At 39.8% G+C, this 19,410-nt stretch overlaps 2 protein-coding genes across 2 annotated transcripts in view; both read right to left on the bottom strand.

The window, feature by feature from the left end:
- The window catches only part of LOC141911780 (SCO-spondin-like), a 33,129-nt gene extending 26,489 nt beyond the window's left edge, over positions 1-6,640 (bottom strand). The window contains exons 1-11 of the mRNA XM_074802819.1: positions 6,545-6,640; positions 5,178-5,279; positions 4,533-4,709; positions 4,221-4,335; positions 3,957-4,069; positions 3,454-3,525; positions 3,003-3,218; positions 2,434-2,595; positions 1,903-2,085; positions 1,599-1,739; positions 1,212-1,450 (exon numbers count right to left, since the gene is read on the bottom strand). Coding sequence (XP_074658920.1) covers positions 1,212-1,450; positions 1,599-1,739; positions 1,903-2,085; positions 2,434-2,595; positions 3,003-3,218; positions 3,454-3,525; positions 3,957-4,069; positions 4,221-4,335; positions 4,533-4,709; positions 5,178-5,279; positions 6,545-6,605 — 1,581 coding nt within the window. The 5' untranslated portion in view covers positions 6,606-6,640. The remainder of the gene's footprint in view (positions 1-1,211; positions 1,451-1,598; positions 1,740-1,902; positions 2,086-2,433; positions 2,596-3,002; positions 3,219-3,453; positions 3,526-3,956; positions 4,070-4,220; positions 4,336-4,532; positions 4,710-5,177; positions 5,280-6,544) is intronic.
- Positions 6,641-14,515: 7,875 nt separating this feature from the next.
- LOC141912177 (coadhesin-like) lies at positions 14,516-17,299 on the bottom strand. Its single transcript, XM_074803389.1, has 6 exons — positions 17,284-17,299; positions 16,973-17,146; positions 16,810-16,848; positions 16,252-16,422; positions 15,745-15,939; positions 14,516-14,661 (listed from the first exon to the last, which is right to left on the bottom strand). The coding sequence occupies exons 1-6, from the start codon at positions 17,297-17,299 to the stop codon at positions 14,516-14,518; spliced, it is 741 nt and encodes a 246-aa protein (XP_074659490.1).
- Positions 17,300-19,410: the final 2,111 nt, after the last annotated feature.

The raw sequence follows: 19,410 nt of genomic DNA, 5'->3' as shown, positions 1-19,410 counted from the left end.
TGGCTAGAATCCTTGCATTCGATAGAAACTGACGGCATCAGTGAACTAACGGGGAAATTAGAATTGTATGTTTGACCACGGATTCTTCGTTTTTGAGTCCATGGTTTTGGCTCTGGTTTTATCGTGAGTTTGATTAACGTACATTGTAGAGAACAATGGTGGGGATTCGAATAACGTGCATCCTTTATTCAGAAAGAGTATCATTACGTATATACATATAGAAATTAATACAATAACTTTAATCAGAATTATCTCATCACGCAGAACCAGTGAAATAGCCGTTGTAAAGCCGCAAAGTAAATTGAATGAAATTGACATAATGTCAACGTCTTACGGTCAACAAATGAAACATATTGTACAATAATGAACGAATCAATGAGTAGTGCTCACGCATTTGTTTCCATTTCATGAGAATCAATTCCAAACAGATGAATCAGATTCGAATTTTTGCTTCTTCGTTATGCAAAGTTTTTTTTTTATACCAGGGACTCTTAAACGATTTAGGTTTTAGAGTCCATGGTTATATGAATATCTTATGATTTCTCAACTTTCATCAAATACTTAGGAATGCCATTGAAAGATTTTCAAACCATTAAACGTTTGGGTAAAAAGTTCTGCTAAATTTGATTACCATCGGCTTTTTAGATAATCTCCACGAAGGTCACAATTTTAGTGATTTGACCTTGGGAGGTTTAAACCTCCCGAATCCAATTTGCGAAATATCGGTCCTCTTTGTCGGCGGTAATGAAAGAATACATAGAGCGAAGTTTCTATTGTGCGCCGGCCGCATTTTGTTCACGAATAGCTTACGTAATAAATTGAAAGTCGAGATCACAGGCGGATATAGCGCTCTATGGCCCACGCTCAATTCATAAACTGGTCCGCAAATAAAGTGTTTAGAAGTATAATTGACACGTTTGTACGATTTTGCGCTGTAAATTTATCATTTTTCAGGACTCAATGACCAGAAATTGGCAATATTTTTGATACAAACTGAGAAAGTATCAAAACATTTGGGAACGTGTTCAATGTCTATTGTCTGGTGTTTGCAGTTCATTTTTAGTCAAAGTTGTCTCAAAGTGAAAGTGTGGACGATCAGTTTTTGAAAGTGAATAAAAAGATCAGAATATCTGAAGAAAGCAACACCCAGTAGAACTACTGTTAAACCAAGGTCTAATTCTTCCTTGTCCTGCTATGAATACATATCTTACTGTAATATCCTCTCCATCTGGAACCGTCATGATGGCCTCTTTCCAACCTTCACCTTGGTTGCCGGATTTAGTGAAGATAGTGTTGCCATTTGCCGTTACGCTCAGTGTATTGATCGTCTCGCCTCGCATGTTATACCAAAGATGCATTTTACAAGTAGCACTTGACGTCACTTTCTTCAATTCAAGAATAGCCCTGTCGTTTCTCTTCAAATCTGATGCTTCGATGTAGATGAAATGTCCTGAATGAAATAAATCCGAATTCACTATTCATCAGTATAAGAGCAATAGGCTACTAACTTTGAATCAGTTCTTCGTCTAAACTTTCTTTCAATAGAATCCACCTGTGATTGATATAAAGACAGGCATATTTTTCATTCGCAACTTTACCCGTGTTGTCCTGAAGTGTATGGTCGTCCTTAGCACCGGTGCCAGTAGATGGCGTTCCTTTGTCTTTGAGGATCCATTTAGCCGTCGTCCCCACGTCTGACCACAAGTTATAATTACCATGTTCAAACTCCGAACCGATTCCTGAATACAAAAACGAAGGGAATCTCTGTTATGAAACATGGATTGAGAACTCTGATGCAGAGTTTCAGGCTCTGACGGGATGCAGAATTCCTGACTCTGACGGGATGCAGATTTCCTGACTCTGACGGGATGCAGATTTCCTGACTATGATACGGATATTTACCGACTTCACATCTCCCTAATTTACAGTTAACTGTTTGTATTTTGTCCCCGCTGCAGTCAGCGCCACCATTTTTCGGTGTCGGTTCGTTGCACTTGCGAGTTCGTGTTCTAGTTCCCGATGCGCCGCACTTGCCAGAGCATTTAGGCCACGTGGTCCACCTTGACCAATGACCATCGATTGGCGCTGCGTGAAAAGATACCGCGATCACAAACTAATTCATAAGTAGGAAATGCATTAACATGAATTAACATTTCGAAGATAGCTCGTTAGAATTAAGATTGATTATGCCAATAAGCGCTCATAATTCATGCCAATATGCAAAACAAGGGTTCTTATCAAGCAATCTGTGATACCAATATTCCGCAATACACGTAGAAGATCTTAGACGGATATCTAGTGCAAAAGTATTAATCTTTAGTTGTTAGATTGGCTTATACCCGAAATGAGCTACGAATGGTCTTAAATCTAGGCCATGATTGCACAAACTCTGGACCCCGAGTTGTGAGCCATGATGAACGTGTTTTTATTTACCGTTACATTCGGCCTGTGTGCAGGCAACTGTTTCCGATTCGACGTCGTATTTGTTCGTATTTGGGCAGTTGCCAGTGAAACAAAAACGTTGACGTGTTTTTTTACATTGTGAAGTACACGGTGATGACCAAACTGACCACGTCGAAATTGTATCATTCTTGTCTGTAAAAAGAATGGCAAATTATTATGATTCCATATAATCTATTCACCCAGGTAATAACAGACTGTTCTGCAGTGCAACCGTTATTCAAGTATAAATGGGTTCATAGTCAAATAAAACCCACACAACTCTGGAACTGGATTCAGAATCAAATTAGACCCACATAATTCATAATTGTGCAATTGGATCCACAGAAAAACTATACCCAATTGTGGAATTGGATCCACAGAATAACTATACCCAATTGTGGAATTGGATCCACAGAATAACTATACCCAATTGTGGAATTTGATCCACAGTCAGATGAAAGAAATATGTAGAAGTCGGAAGTTCTTGCATCATTCTTAGTTTAAGAAATGATCGAATGCCGTACATTCAACGATCATGTTTGGTTTAGGTTGAGACCTACCATTTTTGCAGGAGTAGAATGAGAGTACATCTAAAATATCTATATCACTCAGTCCGGCCCGTTGTCCGATTCGAGTTCCGCTGAGGCTGTTTATAGTTGGTTTCCCATTACTGGTGAATGCATGTGTCCCATAATGCATCAGACTATCGTAATCATAAATGGTTCCATGAGTGTCGACGGTTCCTAGCGACTTGCGATTGAAATTATGCTCTTTTCCTAACGACATTCAACAATCAAACAATTTAGCAACAAACAATGTAACCGTAACTTTGGCAAGCGAGGATCGTTCTTTGCAATTCAATTCAAATTAACTTTTCAGAAGTAAATCAACTTCCAGTGATAAACTGTGTATATGATGTATTCAGAAACTATCACTTTTCGTATAACTGACCGTATTGCCATCTGGTGCAGCTTTTATGATTAATTTCACAATAGCAAAATTATATTTTACCTTTTTGAATGTTTTCCCACATGATCTCAACGTGTGAATCGCGATCCGGTCTCGCCTGCTCGTGATAAAATCCTGCAATTCACAATTCAAAGTCCTTTACATTATACTCAGCATTGGAGTCATTAAAACGATCCAACAAGAATAGCTGCAGAAAAAGAGAAGATTGAGATGGAGAGAGAGGAGATTGAGAGGGGAGAGGCAGGAGAGGGAGAGGGAGGGCAAGGAGAGGGAGAGCTAGGAGAGGGAGAGGGAGAGCTAGGAGAGGGAGAGCCAGGAGAGGGAGAGCCAGGAGAGGGAATGCCGGGAGAGGGAGATGGAGAGCCAGGAGAGGTAGAGGGATAGGGAATGCCGGGAGAGGGAGAGGGAGAGTCAGGAGAGGTAGAGGGAGAGCCAGGAGAGGGAGAGCCAGGAGAGGGAGAGCCAGGAGAGCATCGAGAGGGAGAGGGAGAGCCAGGAGAGGGAGACGGAGAGCCAGGAGAGGGAGAGCCAGGAGAGAGTCTTACCCAAAGCATGCATTATCTCATGTTGAATAATGCCGATGCTTTCACAACCTCTCCCGATCGATACGTCCTGGCTTCCTGGTCGGTAGTAAAGCTGTCCTATATAGGACCAACAACTGAAGTACCAACAAAGAAAAAAAGAATCGTCGTGTATGGTTAATAGCTAATTATGACCTCTGTGTTGGACAAAAATTGCACTCCAGTGCCAAAGCCTTTATGAATGTTGAATCCGCCCCTGGAACTTTCTTAAACATAACTTAAACTCACCCTGTTCCTTTAAAAAACCGTAACCAATTCTTATCGCTGTTATTTTTCCTGGTAAATTTCAAACAAGTTCTCGCCTCGTAGCTGTCCATTGCATCTCTGATTAGAGTTTTTGTGGCTGTCGAAATATTTAAAAGAAAAAAACATTATTAGGTTTGAACATGAGCTCAGACTGGCCTTAAGTTGTAAGATTGGATAAAGAATCCAAAATAAGCTTGGACTGGTCTTAATGAGTTGTTCGATTGGCTATAACAAAAAATAGCTTATTAATATTTTGCTGGCCTTAAATCTTAGCCAAAAACCTAACTCTCTCACCTGTTGCGAGACTAGAATCCAACACATATGGGATCATTCTCAATGGCCAAAGTCTTTCTCTCTCCATTTGCGAGGCCCGTTTTGTGACGTTACCCGCGTGATGTGGAGCATTTGGGTCAGTAGCGATATCTCCGCCCTCTATCGGGGGCATCTTCTCGCCATGTTCGCTCTTCATTTCTGTCCAAGAAAAATTATTGATCATTGCCGCAGAAAGTCATCAAAATATCAGCGAAAATCGTGCAAGATGCGATCAAGGGTTTTCTGCACATTCTCAAAAGAATGGTCCTTGGACTAATGATGTAACCTTATCATACACGCCCTTCTCCTAGCAATAGTTTAGTTATATTTTCTTTTCGAAAATCTTGAATCGAATGTCTATGAAAGAAAACTACTCGCACGGGTATTCAAAGTAGCATTGCCTAGTTGAATTTCGAAGAAAATTGAACGGTATTGGGCTTACAATGTTTCCTTATGGTACGCCATTTTAGGCATCGATTCGAGTCCCGTAATTACGAAATATTTCTCCTCCCCAACTGGATTCAAATAAATTCAAATTATCGATGAATTAGATACTGAAGAAATTCATTATCTAGTAATCAATTACTAATAATTAATGATTAATAACTTGGCCGATCTTCCAGTCACCTTTCTCGTTGATTTCGATGATTTCATCGGTCACCGTTTCCGCGCCCGCTGCTGCGCGCGTATTTATTCTCAATATGGCGTCGTGGACATTTCCGGGATGAGCTGAAGATTTTAAAATGACATAATTCATCATAATTCAATCATCATAAATCATAATTCAATCATCACAATATTTTCAAGCTGATTTTTGAATCATCGGTTTTTGATACTTTAAATCTTTAAAGTGTGGGTTTTTATCGTAGCATCTTCTCTCAACGTTTGATTGTGACAATTCTCCTATTTTGTAGTGTGTTCAAACTCTGCTACTTTCTTTCAACTCCCTCCTGACCCGACCGATATAAGTTTTATATATTTCAATAATATTAACTAATCGCTCCTCTTACTTCCCAACAAACTTCCACTAAGTCACCTGATCTAATCTCCTTCGTGTGCACGCAAGCACACATCCAGCGTGTGCGCTACATTGCACACGTTACCTATAACTATCAACAGCAGTCTCGTTTTACTGATTGTTAATCGTTTATTGATCTGAGTTCATTGTAAGTTGCATTTGGAGTTTTTATTGCAGACGTTGTTTTTACTAACAGTCAACAAACCTGACTGGTCTTCAGTCACCACACTCGACTGGTCACCAGTCTTCACAGCTGATATAGTCACCACACTGACCTGACAAACTTACAGACACGTTGACATGGCCGATCTGTAGTCTAGTGGTTAGTGTGCTCGGCTGGCATGCTGGAGGTCGCAGGTTCGTGTCCAGCTAGGGTGCTATTAGTTTAAACAGTCGCAACGACGAACATACCTCCATCTCAAGAAAATATTTTCGGACTTTATTTTTTCGTCTTTATTGTGGGATTCTCGTTATCATCACAACACGGATATAGTGTTTTATCAATGGTGGTCGTTTGTTCTGTTTAAATCATTACTAGCATTATCATATCTTATATTATCATCTGAGGATTATCATGCATTTCATTATAATTGTCGATCTTGTCATTTTTTACTGCTTATCATTCGCATTTCTATTTTTGTTATGATCATTATGATTATAATTTTCAGTATTATTTTCACTATCAAATTTTCTATCATTGTTATCATCCAATTTATAATATTCATTGTAAACTAATTGATTATATGTGCTATTATAGAGCATTCATATTGAGTATTCACGTATGTTCACTGTTGCTCTTTTTGGGGAACCCCCATCATTTGGTACAATGTTTAGACTTGGGGTTGTCTTCTCAATGAATAAAATTTGGTCAATGTTCTATGTTGTAATTATGTAAACCATATAGTATGTGTTGAGAAATAAAATTCATTCATTCATTATTGTAGGATATTAAATCATTCTCCAGTGAAAGGCTTACCTCTTGTTGATGTAACAGAAACGACGAGTAACGTGGTCACTAACAGTGAAACTGCCAACATTGTAGTTGGTCACTTCGAATTGAACCTTTTGATTACTAGAAAAAAAAACATGGGAAAGATAATCCAATAACAGCGAAATAATCGATTTTACAAAACCACATGTTTTGTGACGCTTAACCCAGTTGTGAGTTCCGTCATTCTAAAGGTTTAGATTTGGTTCTATAACCAATCGTACAACTTAAGATCAGTCTAAGCTCATTCTGGTTCTATAACCAATCTGACAACTTCATGACCAGTCTAAGCTCATTTGGGTTCTATAACCAATCTTACAACTCAAGGCCAGTCTCAGCTCATCCTGGTTCTACAGACGATCTAACAACTTATGACCAGTTTAAGCTCACTTTGTATCAGTAACCAATCCCACAACTTAGGGCCAGTCTAAGCGCGAATGTAGCACCACGAAATTGCCACCTTGTGGTCCAAACCTGCCCATCCTACAATCGTCATACTTAAAAATATATGTCCATCGTGTAGTGTACTTACCAGACGTTGAGCAGTTGAAAGAATCTACATTCACGATATTTTCTTCAATTTGGAGACAAAAGACTTCAGTATTTTATCATCAATAAATAATGGCCAGATGCACTGTCGATATCCCACTAAAGAACGAAGGTTTCTTAACAGAATGATATCCAATTGTCTACTTCCGTAAATTGGACCGCCGATCCCACACAACTATATCTCCTGTACTTCGATTTCCGATTTCAACATCGAATTCCCGGTTTCGTTTTCGGCAGGTGTATCGGGTTTGTAAAAGGGACATTTAAAAAAAAGATGTTTGACTTCGATTCAATTGGATTCGAGTTCTCTTGATATCGTCATTAAATTTCCATCGTGTTCTTAGATGGAACGGACCCTAATTAGAACGGACGTTTTGCGATTGGGAACGCTAAATCCGTTCTGAACATAATGAGAGCGTCCTAGAATGATACAGCGGAACCTCGTTCCGATGGATCTTGTGGGCTAAGGAGAAAATATCTTATTAAACACGTTTCGTATTATCCAAACCTTGCATGATTGATATAGATATCTTGATTGGGACATACGGAAAATCATCGATATAAACAGGTTTCGTCTTTAACGTAATTGAATCAACGAGGTTCGACTGTAGATAAGTCAGCGTATTTCCAACATGGCTTTAATGCCACAAACTCAAATCCCAACCATTCTGTAGTGCAATTATTAGTTTTCATAATATTACGGTTATGGATTCAACGTGTTCATATATTTTCAAAGGTATATATAAAATAAGTTCTGAAATATATGTTTATACATGTCCTATTTCAGAAATAATTACAGCAGCGAAGAAAAATATCCATTTCATGAAAATTTCCCTAATTGGATGAACTGTGATAAGTGTGAAGCTACGACTGACGAAAAGTAATCCGATCTAAAATTTTAATGATGTGAGTTCATTCGGTCGTGTATATGTTGTTCGGTATGGATTATTTATGTGCGCTGTTCACAGCGTCGCTGATCGTCTGGCGAGTTCAGATGGTTCACGCTGATCGGTCCGATTCCGTGACGGCCAGTTCGTCTTGTAACAACACTTGGTACCCAGTCGATTCTACGTCCGGTTACATCGTTTCACCGAATTATCCGTCGTTAACGCGTGGTGTTGAATGTCGTTGGTTCGTCAACGGTTCTTCACCCGGGGGAACTTTTAACGTCGAATTATACTACGAAATCGAGCCGTCAATATTCTGTAGCGATAACTACCTTCTCGTCGGCGAGTCCGATAGTAGACTCTGCGGTTACGGAGGACGAGAAATCCGCCGTAACGATTCGATCTCGATGATGTTTAGGAGTAACGTCGATAGTGCGCGGGGTAGTCGAGTTTATATCACGTATCGTTATGAACGAAGTCATTTGAATCTAAGTAACAATTGTAGAAGGAGACATCATCTTAGATTAGGCAAGTTACAAACATCGATTGGGTACAAATTTGCTATTAGCAATTTACAGTGTTATCTCTATTTAGAGTGGGTTGGACTTACGGATTATTTCGCTCTGAATCTGACATTTATAGCTGTTAGCTTCAAGATTTTCCGCATTTTTGAGACGGCTTCAGTTAGAGTATATGACGGTTGGAACACCAGCAGCGCACCTATTGGCAATATACCTGCACAAACTGGACTACCATCGGTGACATTTTATTCAAAAACCAACAAGGCCGCAATCGCAGGTTTGTTGTACGAAAATTTCCAATTTCATGCGCAATTACTAGTGCAAATTTACAAAATATCAGATTGGAACGTGACTAATCCGTTGATTCAGATTTCTAATAACGAATCGGGAGTGCTTATTTCCGAAGACGACAACAGTTTACACGTAATAACAGGAACAAAACGCTTACACTGCTGGTCCATCACCGTGCAGGTGTTACAGTACGTCGTCTTCAACTGGACTGGAGATCTCGTCACTTCGAAAAATGTCATCGGTGTCTTTAAGATGGAAGGGTTACGTATTGTAGGAATTGATATTTTACTCGGTAACAACTACCTGGAATCGCTTAGCGTAGAATCAGAGGGCTTTCTTGTCATTATTTGCGTTTTATTAAAAGACGAACTATTGACCAAGTCTCAAATGAAAATATACTTTAAGATAAAATCGCTTTCGACGGCAGATGTTCAATTGACAACGTGGCAAGTAAGTAAACTAATACGATTTTAGAAATATTATCATCGAACATGATTATACGAGTATCTCACGAGTTTTATCGTTTTTCTCTGCAGTTTACGACAGGTTTCTCACCTTTCCAATATTTCCCAACGAGAAACAAACCGACGATTGAGTACCAAGTGTTTAAAATAGAATTCACATCGAAAGTCGATATTCACGATAATGGAATGAGAATGTTGATTCTATCGGAGAACTGCGAGCGAGCCGGATTTTACATCTACGATGGGGGTAATTTGACGGTGGCTACACGCTACGGACCGTATTGTCCTAGTTCCAATAGATACGACCGTAACGTCGTCAGTCTGATTTCAGCAGGTGGTGCGGTTACAATAGTAGCGTACGCTTACAAATGGGACGGACTACTGGGAAGTAACACTGAACTGCGATTTCAACTGACGGACTGTACGGGGTACATACTGCAAGAGGGAGAACGTCTGATTAATATGACGTCAAACTGTGTCGTCATTACACCTAAGAACCGACGCTTGACCTTCGAGAACTTTAAAATATTGTCAAAACACGAATATCAAGTTGGTCGTTGCGATCGACAACCGACGACGCTGTGCAGCAGGTACCTGGGTTTAAAGAGTCAGTTCACCAATAACGGTTTCGTATTAAACACCGTGACTTTAAAAAGAGACCACGGTTTCTGGCAACATCCACTTATAGTTGAACTACGTCGTAAATGTCAACGTTTGAAAAAGCCTTCGGCATTTCATATCGGAATTATGTTCAAGGAAAAAGATGAATGTGGCTTAGTGCAGTCGCCGAACTATCCGGGAGTCACAGACATGTTGATGCGGCCACAAACCTATAGTTTTGAGGCCCTGACGATAGGGATTGGGTCTCGTGTCGAGGACCACAAATATTACAGATTCGTGATAAAATACATGGAAAACACGCCGTGCTTAAAAACATCTCTATTGGAAAAAGATCCGGTCATTTTCATTCAAGCAATTGGTAATTTTCAACAACCCGATCTGATGATCTGCACAACGAACCATCAATTAATCGGTAGCGTATTCCACAGTCTTACGGATAAATACATCTCATTCGTGTTAAAACAACGAGTCCCTAAATTCCAAATACAATATACTTTAGAAAAAGCATCGACGACCAAAGATACTCAATGTAAACCGGGGTTCTATGATTCTGGTTACTTTTCTTGTGTCAAATATATCAAACACGAACGTCTGAATTGGGAGAACGCTGAATTGTACTGTAAACAGAAGTACACAGGACACCTGCTCAGTATCAACTCAGAACAAGAAATGATTTCCATTAAAAGATTATTCGCTACGAAACTTCTGCAAGAGGGGTATTCACAAAAAGTGCTCATAATGATGATTGGATTAAAACTGAAGGTAAATCAAATTTTCGAAGTGTTTTTCCAATCGATGGAGGCCAAGACTGGTATGCATTTTACCCCCTCCTTGTGGAGACGTATATACTGATTGACCTCTATGCTTTAGTTCGTTTTTTACAGGCGAATACTACTGGTGACTATGCGTGGAGTGACGGTAAACCATTGAGCTACACAGAGTGGTATAAACCGACGAGTAACGAAACTATACCGGAAGTTATTCAAGGATTGATATCTCCTCTTAGAACGCAACCAATAAATGACGCCAATATGCCGTGTACGGCGATGATACTGAATAATCCACGAGGATCGGCGAACTGGGTTCGATTCCCGTGTTTAATCGAAGAGGTCCATACGACCTTTGTTTGCGAATCGGATCGATATAATAAGCAGGAAAATAGCCCTACTACGATTGCAAATGAAACAAAAATAAATACAATGCTAGACGTACTTGCTGTCAACTCAACCTGTACTCGAGGTTGGATAGGTGTAGCCGGGCGATGTTATCAAATACTGACAGACTGGAACAACCATCGAGGTTTAGATATAAAAACAGCGACCGAGATGTGCCGTGACATCCGTTGCGAAATAGGCACGATTACTTCTTTGACGGACACAGTAGTTAGTAACTTAATCACTACGTTTAACTATCAGCACCAATATGGCGCCGTGTTAGTAATTGATGGAATGACCAGATTTAGAGCAATACGGCCAACACTAACCAGGGATGAAATCACGTATATTCATTCACTGGTTTGGTCTTCTAATACGAGCGACGTCACCGCTGAAGACGTAATTCTGCATTCTGTATTGTGTTCCTACACTGGTGAAGAGTTGGCTTCTATAAGCGGTTGTAAATCGTGGCAGTTTGAATGTAACGATCAAAGATGTATCAGCAACCATCGCGTATGTGATACCAGAAACGACTGTCAACATGGTGAAGATGAACTCAATTGTACGGATATGAATTTATACAGCAGGTTTCACTGCTCTGATGGTCAGATTATATCAATCAGTGGTTTCTGTGATTTCGTTCAAGATTGTCTGGACGGTTCTGATGAGAACTCGTGTTTTCATCTCCCATGTTTTTCCGACCAATTTCGTTGTGAGAATGGTCAATGTGTGGGTAGGTCTAAAAGATGTGACGGAGTCACTGGTTGTATTGATGGCTCCGATGAAATGGGATGCACCTCTCAACTGTGTCAGGGGTTTCTGTGTAACAATGGAGACTGTATCAGTTCTCAGTTGTATCAGGATGGTGTCGTGGATTGCAAAGGGAGCCTTGAAGAAGACGAATTAGTAGACAATACTGATGTTACAGTGGATCCTACGATTCAGTGCAATAATGAGAACCACTGTACGACTAACTTCACTAATCTGTGCAGAGAATCCGTTGAACAAAGATGTTCTTTTGATTCTCCCCATTGTTATTCAAGACGTCACAGATGTATTCTTGAAAGGATAACAAATGGTTACTTCGTTTGTAGAAATCTCGAGCACTTATCAAAATGTGAAGAATTTGAATGTCCAGCTGGTACTGTAAAATGTCCAGCATCGTACTGTATACCGATCAGACAGGTGTGCGATGGTCAATCAGATTGTCCCAATTCAGAAGATGAGCAAAATTGCGAGTCATTTTCATGTCCGGGGATGTTTAAATGTGGCCATGAAAATCGATGTATTCCACAATCTGAAGTTTGTGACGGTGTTGTAAATTGTAAAAGTACCACTGACGACGAGGCTTTCTGTAACGTCACGTGTCCTAGCCGTTGTGAGTGTCAAGGTCATTCTGTTTACTGTAGAAATGTTGGTCTCACCGGTATAAGTGGCCTCTTCACGATATCAAGTCGAATTCTAATGTTGTCGAATAACAGAATTATTTTCAATGTGTCGACGTTTTCTTCATTCGTTTACCTTCGTATTCTCAACATCTCCTCCAATGGAATATCGCACGTTGTACCCAATTCGTTCTCACACCTGCATAACCTTCACACCTTAGACCTTACATATAATAACATAACATCCTTATCTGCGGATATATTTTATGGCTTGGGCGCTTTAAAGAAACTATTCATGACCGGAAATCCAATTCGCTATATGGAGGAAGGATGCTTTCGTGGTTTAGATTCACTTCCACTGTTTGATCTTCATGGAATGCACATTTCGGAACTTGGTGCAAATATATTCGAAGGTCTTTCCTCAATGACTTCATTGAATATCAGCAGCAATAGAATCAACCGTATATCAAAATATGCTTTCTCCAGTTTAGGCCAACTGTTACATCTCGATTTGGCTAATAATTCAAAGTTCATTTCTACAGAAGCAAGCGCTTTCAACAACCTGACATCGTTAGAGACCCTAAGGTCTGATGCTTACAAATTTTGCTGCATGGCTCCAAATGTTGATAACTGCCTTCCTGAAGCTGATCAATTTTCCTCCTGTTCTGACCTGATGGGTAACTCGGTCCTCAGAGCTATAATCTGGGTCATCGCTGCGTTCAGTTTCTTCGCCAACAGCGTTGTAATTTTACTGCGCATTCAACTACCATCATCCGAAACGCGCAACAGATCTTCTGATATCCTCATCATGAATCTCGCTGCTTGTGATTTCCTGATGTCGATTTATCTATTCTTTATAGCAGGAGCTGATTACGTTTACAAAGGCATTTATTTCTTAAATTCTGAAATGTGGACGAGCAGTTCATTGTGTCGCGTTGCCGGGATTTTAGTAACCATTTCCTGTGAAGGCTCGTTAACATTCTTGCTTATTCTAACACGTCATCGATACTCGAACATCATCGATCTATTTTCTGACAGTTTTTTTGTATCCCCTAGACTCATCACCAGTATTTGCTGTATTTGCTGGCTCATTTTGGGTACGATTTCTCTGTTACCACTTTCACAATTGCCGTACTTCGGTCCGAATTTCTATGGCACAACCGGAGTTTGTTTACCGATGAATTTACTGACCAATGATGTCGACGCCTGGCAATATTCTCTGGCTATTTTTGCCGTGTCCAACTCGGCAATACTTGTTACGATAATGGTGACTTATGCGCAGATGTACAGATACGTATCTGGAAGCAGGTCCGGCTCGGGTAGAATTGATCCTACTGAACTGATTTTGGCACGCAGGAGTTTGGTGATAAATCTTTCAAATTTATTTTGTTGGCTACCGATAATCACTGTTCAGTTTTGCGCGGTATTTCGGGTAGAAATACCGAATCAGGTGGCGGCTTGGCTGGCGGTTCTTTTCTTGCCGATCAACTCGTCCCTCAATCCTATTCTCTACACTATACTGACGATCGATTTGAAATCCATTCAAGCAAAATACAAACGTCGTCGATAGTTAGTCGTAAAGAAATGGAATGGACGCTGATCGCGATATATCTGGCACTCGTGTCGGTAATCGTGTTTTAAAGTTAGTAGTGCAAGTCTTAGAATGTGGTGATTTAAAACCCAAATTCTGAACTCTCGATTTCGATAGGCGGAAATATGATGAATTTATCTTATAGTCATACTTGCGCAGTCATCTGTCGCTGTACCGCCACAATTAACTAAAATAACCAATTAAAAACTATATTAGATAATCTGTAGCACTTCAAGAATTCTACATTGCTTGCTCACTTGTGGTACGTGAACCTGTCTTACTCACGAATGACGCCCCGTCATCTGGTGGAACAGCTGGTACCACCGGGGCCGTCGCAGATCCGGTAGTGAGGAAGTTTTTAATGGTCTTTAAAATAATAGGAATTGTTCTACATTTTTAATTGATTTAGATTTGTATGCTTTATTTCGTGCGTCCCTGATGCACCCACCAGTCACACACCTGTCGGGAACGAAACCTGTTGGTTTGATTCAGCTTATCACAAGTTCTCTCCGGTACATCGCGATACCGTCACCACATTGCCATTATCATCCGTGCAATTCCTCGCCCGCGTTTTAGTGCCATCGCCGCACGCGTCACAACTTCCGTAACTTCCCCATTCGCTCCAGACGTCCTCCGCGTTCACTGGAAATTAGACGGATTTTTATAATATTCTCCAATGTTTCGTTATCAAACTGACGACTAATTATTACACGGAATCGAGTTCGAGTGTAGGCCTATGTCTACGGTTACACGATACAAGTAGTTTGTGGAAAATATGACTAAGAATTTTATAAAAATTTGGAAAATTTGGAATACACACCACTGGTTTAAAACTGAACAAACCGCACAGCTATGAGCTTCAGTAGAACTACTTTTACTGTAGGACAACTCGTCATTCCTGTTTTCAAGATCTCTACCTGCAACAGACTCAGTTAAACGTATAAGAACTCATATGAAGAATTTTTAAAGTTTCTCTAGAATTCCGCGAGATTGAACATTGACATAAACAACTTGCTATGATGAGCCATGTCCGATATATAAATGAATATTCCGCACTGCTACCTACCTCTTCGAGGAGACAATTTTTCTTTGCGTGTTTCAGGCCAGAGATATAACATCTCATACGAAACCTGGTATATTACATTTTACTTACAATTTCGTGTGTATTATTAAACAATTACAAACATGTTTATGATAATGATTCATATAGCAAACCTGCTGCACGTGTGGGCATTTCGTGGTATCAATCTCAATATTTTTCGGATGATCCGATCGTCTTCCATCCAGCGAAGATGACGTCATAGTTTGAACCATCCAGAAAAACGAGATGTCAATGTCGTATACAATGCCTACAGATCCTACTACAATAAGATGACATCATCGAATTGGCCACTAGTGATCTGATGTGAAGACTCCTCCGAAATGATATATTCTTCCATAAATCCCCATGATTTCATATTATTGCATCGTTTCGTCTATTAATATGATGTCAATAGGTGATTTAATTTGGATCGGAAAATAGATCGGATGATAATCAATCTGATGACGTGATTGGGTGGTCAGGATGCAGTCGGCAATGTTTTCCCAATGAGTAAATTCAAAACATAAATAACAGGTAGAAATTCTACTGACGTAATCAATTAAAATTTATTCTATTTACGTTTTAAACGTCACGTTATCATCAACATTTGAAGACAATGTGTTTGCAATAAACGGCTTATTCACATCGACGCATCCAGGGCCACCGTCCGTACTGCGTCCATCTGCACGCCTTTTCTCCCTTCGAATCGCCCACACAATCAGCGCCACCGTTCGCCGGAGCCGGGTTCGTACAAGTACGAGACCGCGTTCTTTCGCCACAATCGAACAACTTTATGTCGCAGTCGCCCCAACTTTCCCAGTTGCTCCAGTTTCCATCGACTGCGAATTAATAGAATTAGGGGATACGCATTACCATCAAGACGCTGCTCACGTGTTCGGAACCCACTTTTCGTGTCTTTTTCTCCGTATCTTTTCTTTAAGGAATGCATTTTTATAAAATGGGCTTTGAATGGTTTGAATTGATTTGTAGATCCTTTAAAACATTGCGAGATTGCGTGGATAGTGTTTAATTGCAAGAGTTAGTAGGATAGTGCGTCATAGGGAGATCTAATGGATCATATCTAACTCTTTAGTTAAAAAAATGAATTTCTATTCCTATCATTTCGAATATGAATTTGCTGATCGCCGTACCTGGACAGGGGCCATCGTTACAACTTGTAGACTCACTGTTATCACCCACACAAACAGCTCCACCATTCGACGGGGCCGGGTTTGTACAAGTCCTCGTCCGTGTTTTAGTGCCTTCTCCACACGTGACACTACAACTTCCGTAATTACCCCAGTCACTCCAGTTACCGTCAACTTCAAAAAAAGATCCAAAGATTTCAGTTATGTTGGAACAAATGTTATCATGGATAGATTTATCACAATTTTAATTAAGTATCAGTTTATGCCCAGACCAGATAAAACAAGAATTAACTTCATTTCGTTGATCAGCCTCCTATACTGGATAAATGGTAATGGTAATGCTACTGTGGCAATCGATGTTCCACTAGGGGCGCTAGTGTTGCGAATTCACTAGCCTACTCAAACTATTTACGATAAGACAAAATCAATTGTACATGGGATATAGGTGGCGTTACGATTGGAAATCACGTGTTAATGTTTATTTCAAGATCTCTGCGATTGAAATACAAATTCAGATAATGAATGAAGTTGTTATCTTTGAATTCATTCAGTTATACATACTTGGACAGTGATCGTCTGTCGCCGAACCGTCACAATTAACTGAAATAATCAATAAATACTATATTGATTTAATAATCCGTGGCACTTCAAGAATGAAAACCTGCTGTAAAGCTGGTACTATCGGGATGGCGTTTGGGGGAAGTGGTAACGTTTTAAACCTTACCGCAAGCTCCGTAATTACAAGCTACGCTTTCAAAGTTCTCTCCGGGACACCCCGATACCGGAACCGCGTTGTCAGCTTCATCCGTACAATTCCTCGTCCGTGTTTTAGTGCCATCGCCGCACGCGTCACATCTTCCGTAATGTCCCCATTCGCCCCAGACGTTTTCCGCATTAACTGCAATCGAGTCGAGTTATCATCGTTATCACCGTTATTCCATAGTAACAATAGTAGGTGTTAGGCCTATCACGTTATGAGAGACATGTAATTATGGAGATTGTGAGTGAAGTTATCCAGTCAGATTCGTTTTGCACACAGATGTCGTCGCATCCGTAGAATAATGATGGATTACACTTAGTAAATTGAATTGAAAATAGAAATCGGAACTAAAGAAAATAGAGGCGACTTCAGTCTATGTGACAACTTAGTATCCACAAGACGACTTACACTTGAATATAGATCTAGGACTCAGAAATATTGAGACGACTACTGTGACAATTCGAGCACCGAGTTCGACTGTTTAGGCCTATCACATGTTCATAGTTTGTAGATATATGTGACTAAAATTTGAATATTGTAAATAAACTATATACATTTTTAGAGTCACACTTACTGCTGGAGAAGTGAACAAACAGCACAACTGTTAACAGTGGTAGGCCTACTGTAACTGTAGCACGACCTGACATCGTTTATACTTCCAGGATCAATATAATCACAGACACAGCACCGAATAATATTGACAGACAGAATAGAATATTCAACTGTTTTAACTCGGGAACTTTCTCTGAAATTGTGAGAAAAAGTGAAATATATATCTATATATACGTTTATGTATGATATATATATATATATATATATATACAATTTCAAATAAGCAATATGTACGTACCTAACCCGGTCTAGCACATCTGGAAGACAGTTTCTCCTTGCGTGTTTGGGGTTTCTTTTAAAGTCTCGGAGACGCAATATTTGCACAAAATCGTGACTAAAACTGCAATATTTTCAACCACACCTGGGATATTGCTTTTAAATGATACCTCATTATTTTGTTTTCATTACTATTTGAAATTAAAATCATTATTGTGGTTAATGATTCTGTTACGTGCATTTCCTAGGTTGTTGGGAGGCTTTGTCTGGCACAGGGTGGTAAAGGGAAGTCAAGCTCGGTCTCACTCGACGCTGACATCTGATTTGAATCCTAGTATAGTAGTTACTATAGTTGCCAGAGTCTCGCGCCAGACGCGGCAGTCTCACGATACCATCGGGTTCAAGTCCTGCCGACGGAGGAACATGGCAGAGTCTCGCGATGTCATCAGGTTCGAATCCCTGCCGAGGGAGGAACGTGGCAGAGATTCACGATGTCATCAGGTTCAGTTCGCTTGCCAGGGGTCCAGTATGGCTCCCGAACTGGCTTCCACAAGCCATCGGGCCTCACAATCTCTCAATCAGTCTGAGATTACTCCAAGGTGAGTTCGATTCCCAGTTGGTGGTTGAAGATGATTCAAACCGTGTGAACTCAGTTCAGTAATCAGCGCCCTCTACTGGTCGTCCGATCAACTAAGAAGAAACAAATTGAATTTTTCGTGTTTTTTATTCATCAAATAACATCTTTTTTTCTGATAACATCTCGACACAAATATTTAATCGATGATAAATTTCAAATACACACGCTTTAGGTACACTCAAAAATAGAGACACAACCGCGCGCGGCAACCAGTCTCGACGACCCAACCGATGCCACAATTACATCACATTGTTTTACTGCGGCCGATATTATCATTATTAGTAACATTATTAATATTTTCGTTATTGCCGAATTAAATAAATATATTATTCTTATTTTTAGATATATAATTAATAGTTTATATTATGATATGATTAATAGTAAATTTATCACAAGAATTTTAAAAATTCTGAAATAGAGTCTTTTTTTTTTAAATCTTACTCGTTCTGTATCATTTTCTACTTTGAAAGAAAAACTGATCGGTTTTTGAAAAGAAAATGTTCATTTGTGAAACTGCCCTGAATCCAGTTCGTTAGTTCACGGTTGACTCTAGTAAGAATTGGTTCATCTTCAAAGTTCTATCTAAAGCCTAGACTCAGACGTTTAAACGAAAACAGCGGATCGGAGTCCAGAACTTCTCTTGCACAATCATGGCTTAGATTTGAGACCAGTTTAAGCCTATTTTGGTTCAATAGCCAATCTAACAACTTAGAGAAACCAGTCTAAGCTCAATTTATTCTATAACTAATCTAACAACTTAAAACCAGTCTAAGCTCAATTTGATTCTATAGCCAATCTAACAACTTAAGACCCAGTCTTAAGACACACGCCAATTTTAGATTTAAGTCACGATTGTGCAACTGGGTATTTGAAACAGGGATATCTATTAGGCCTCTATTCCATCGTCAAAACGCCGCGGCAACGCGCGCACTGCATT

The sequence above is a fragment of the Tubulanus polymorphus genome, chromosome 10, assembly GCF_964204645.1.
Source record: "Tubulanus polymorphus chromosome 10, tnTubPoly1.2, whole genome shotgun sequence".
Classification (NCBI taxonomy): domain Eukaryota; kingdom Metazoa; phylum Nemertea; class Palaeonemertea; order Tubulaniformes; family Tubulanidae; genus Tubulanus; species Tubulanus polymorphus.
Note: the sequence above shows the minus strand (reverse complement) of the source record. Positions and strands in the feature narration are given on the sequence as shown.

What these genes read in the sequence shown, in the direction of transcription:
- LOC141912177 (XM_074803389.1), bottom strand. An exon ending in GACAGACGATCACTGTCCAA is followed by an intron (nt 16,423 to 16,809) that starts GTATGTATAACT and finishes CTTTTTTTGAAG; the next exon opens with TTGACGGTAACTGGAGTGAC. An exon ending in TAACGATGGCCCCTGTCCAG is followed by an intron (nt 15,940 to 16,251) that starts GTACGGCGATCA and finishes ATTAATTCGCAG; the next exon opens with TCGATGGAAACTGGAGCAAC.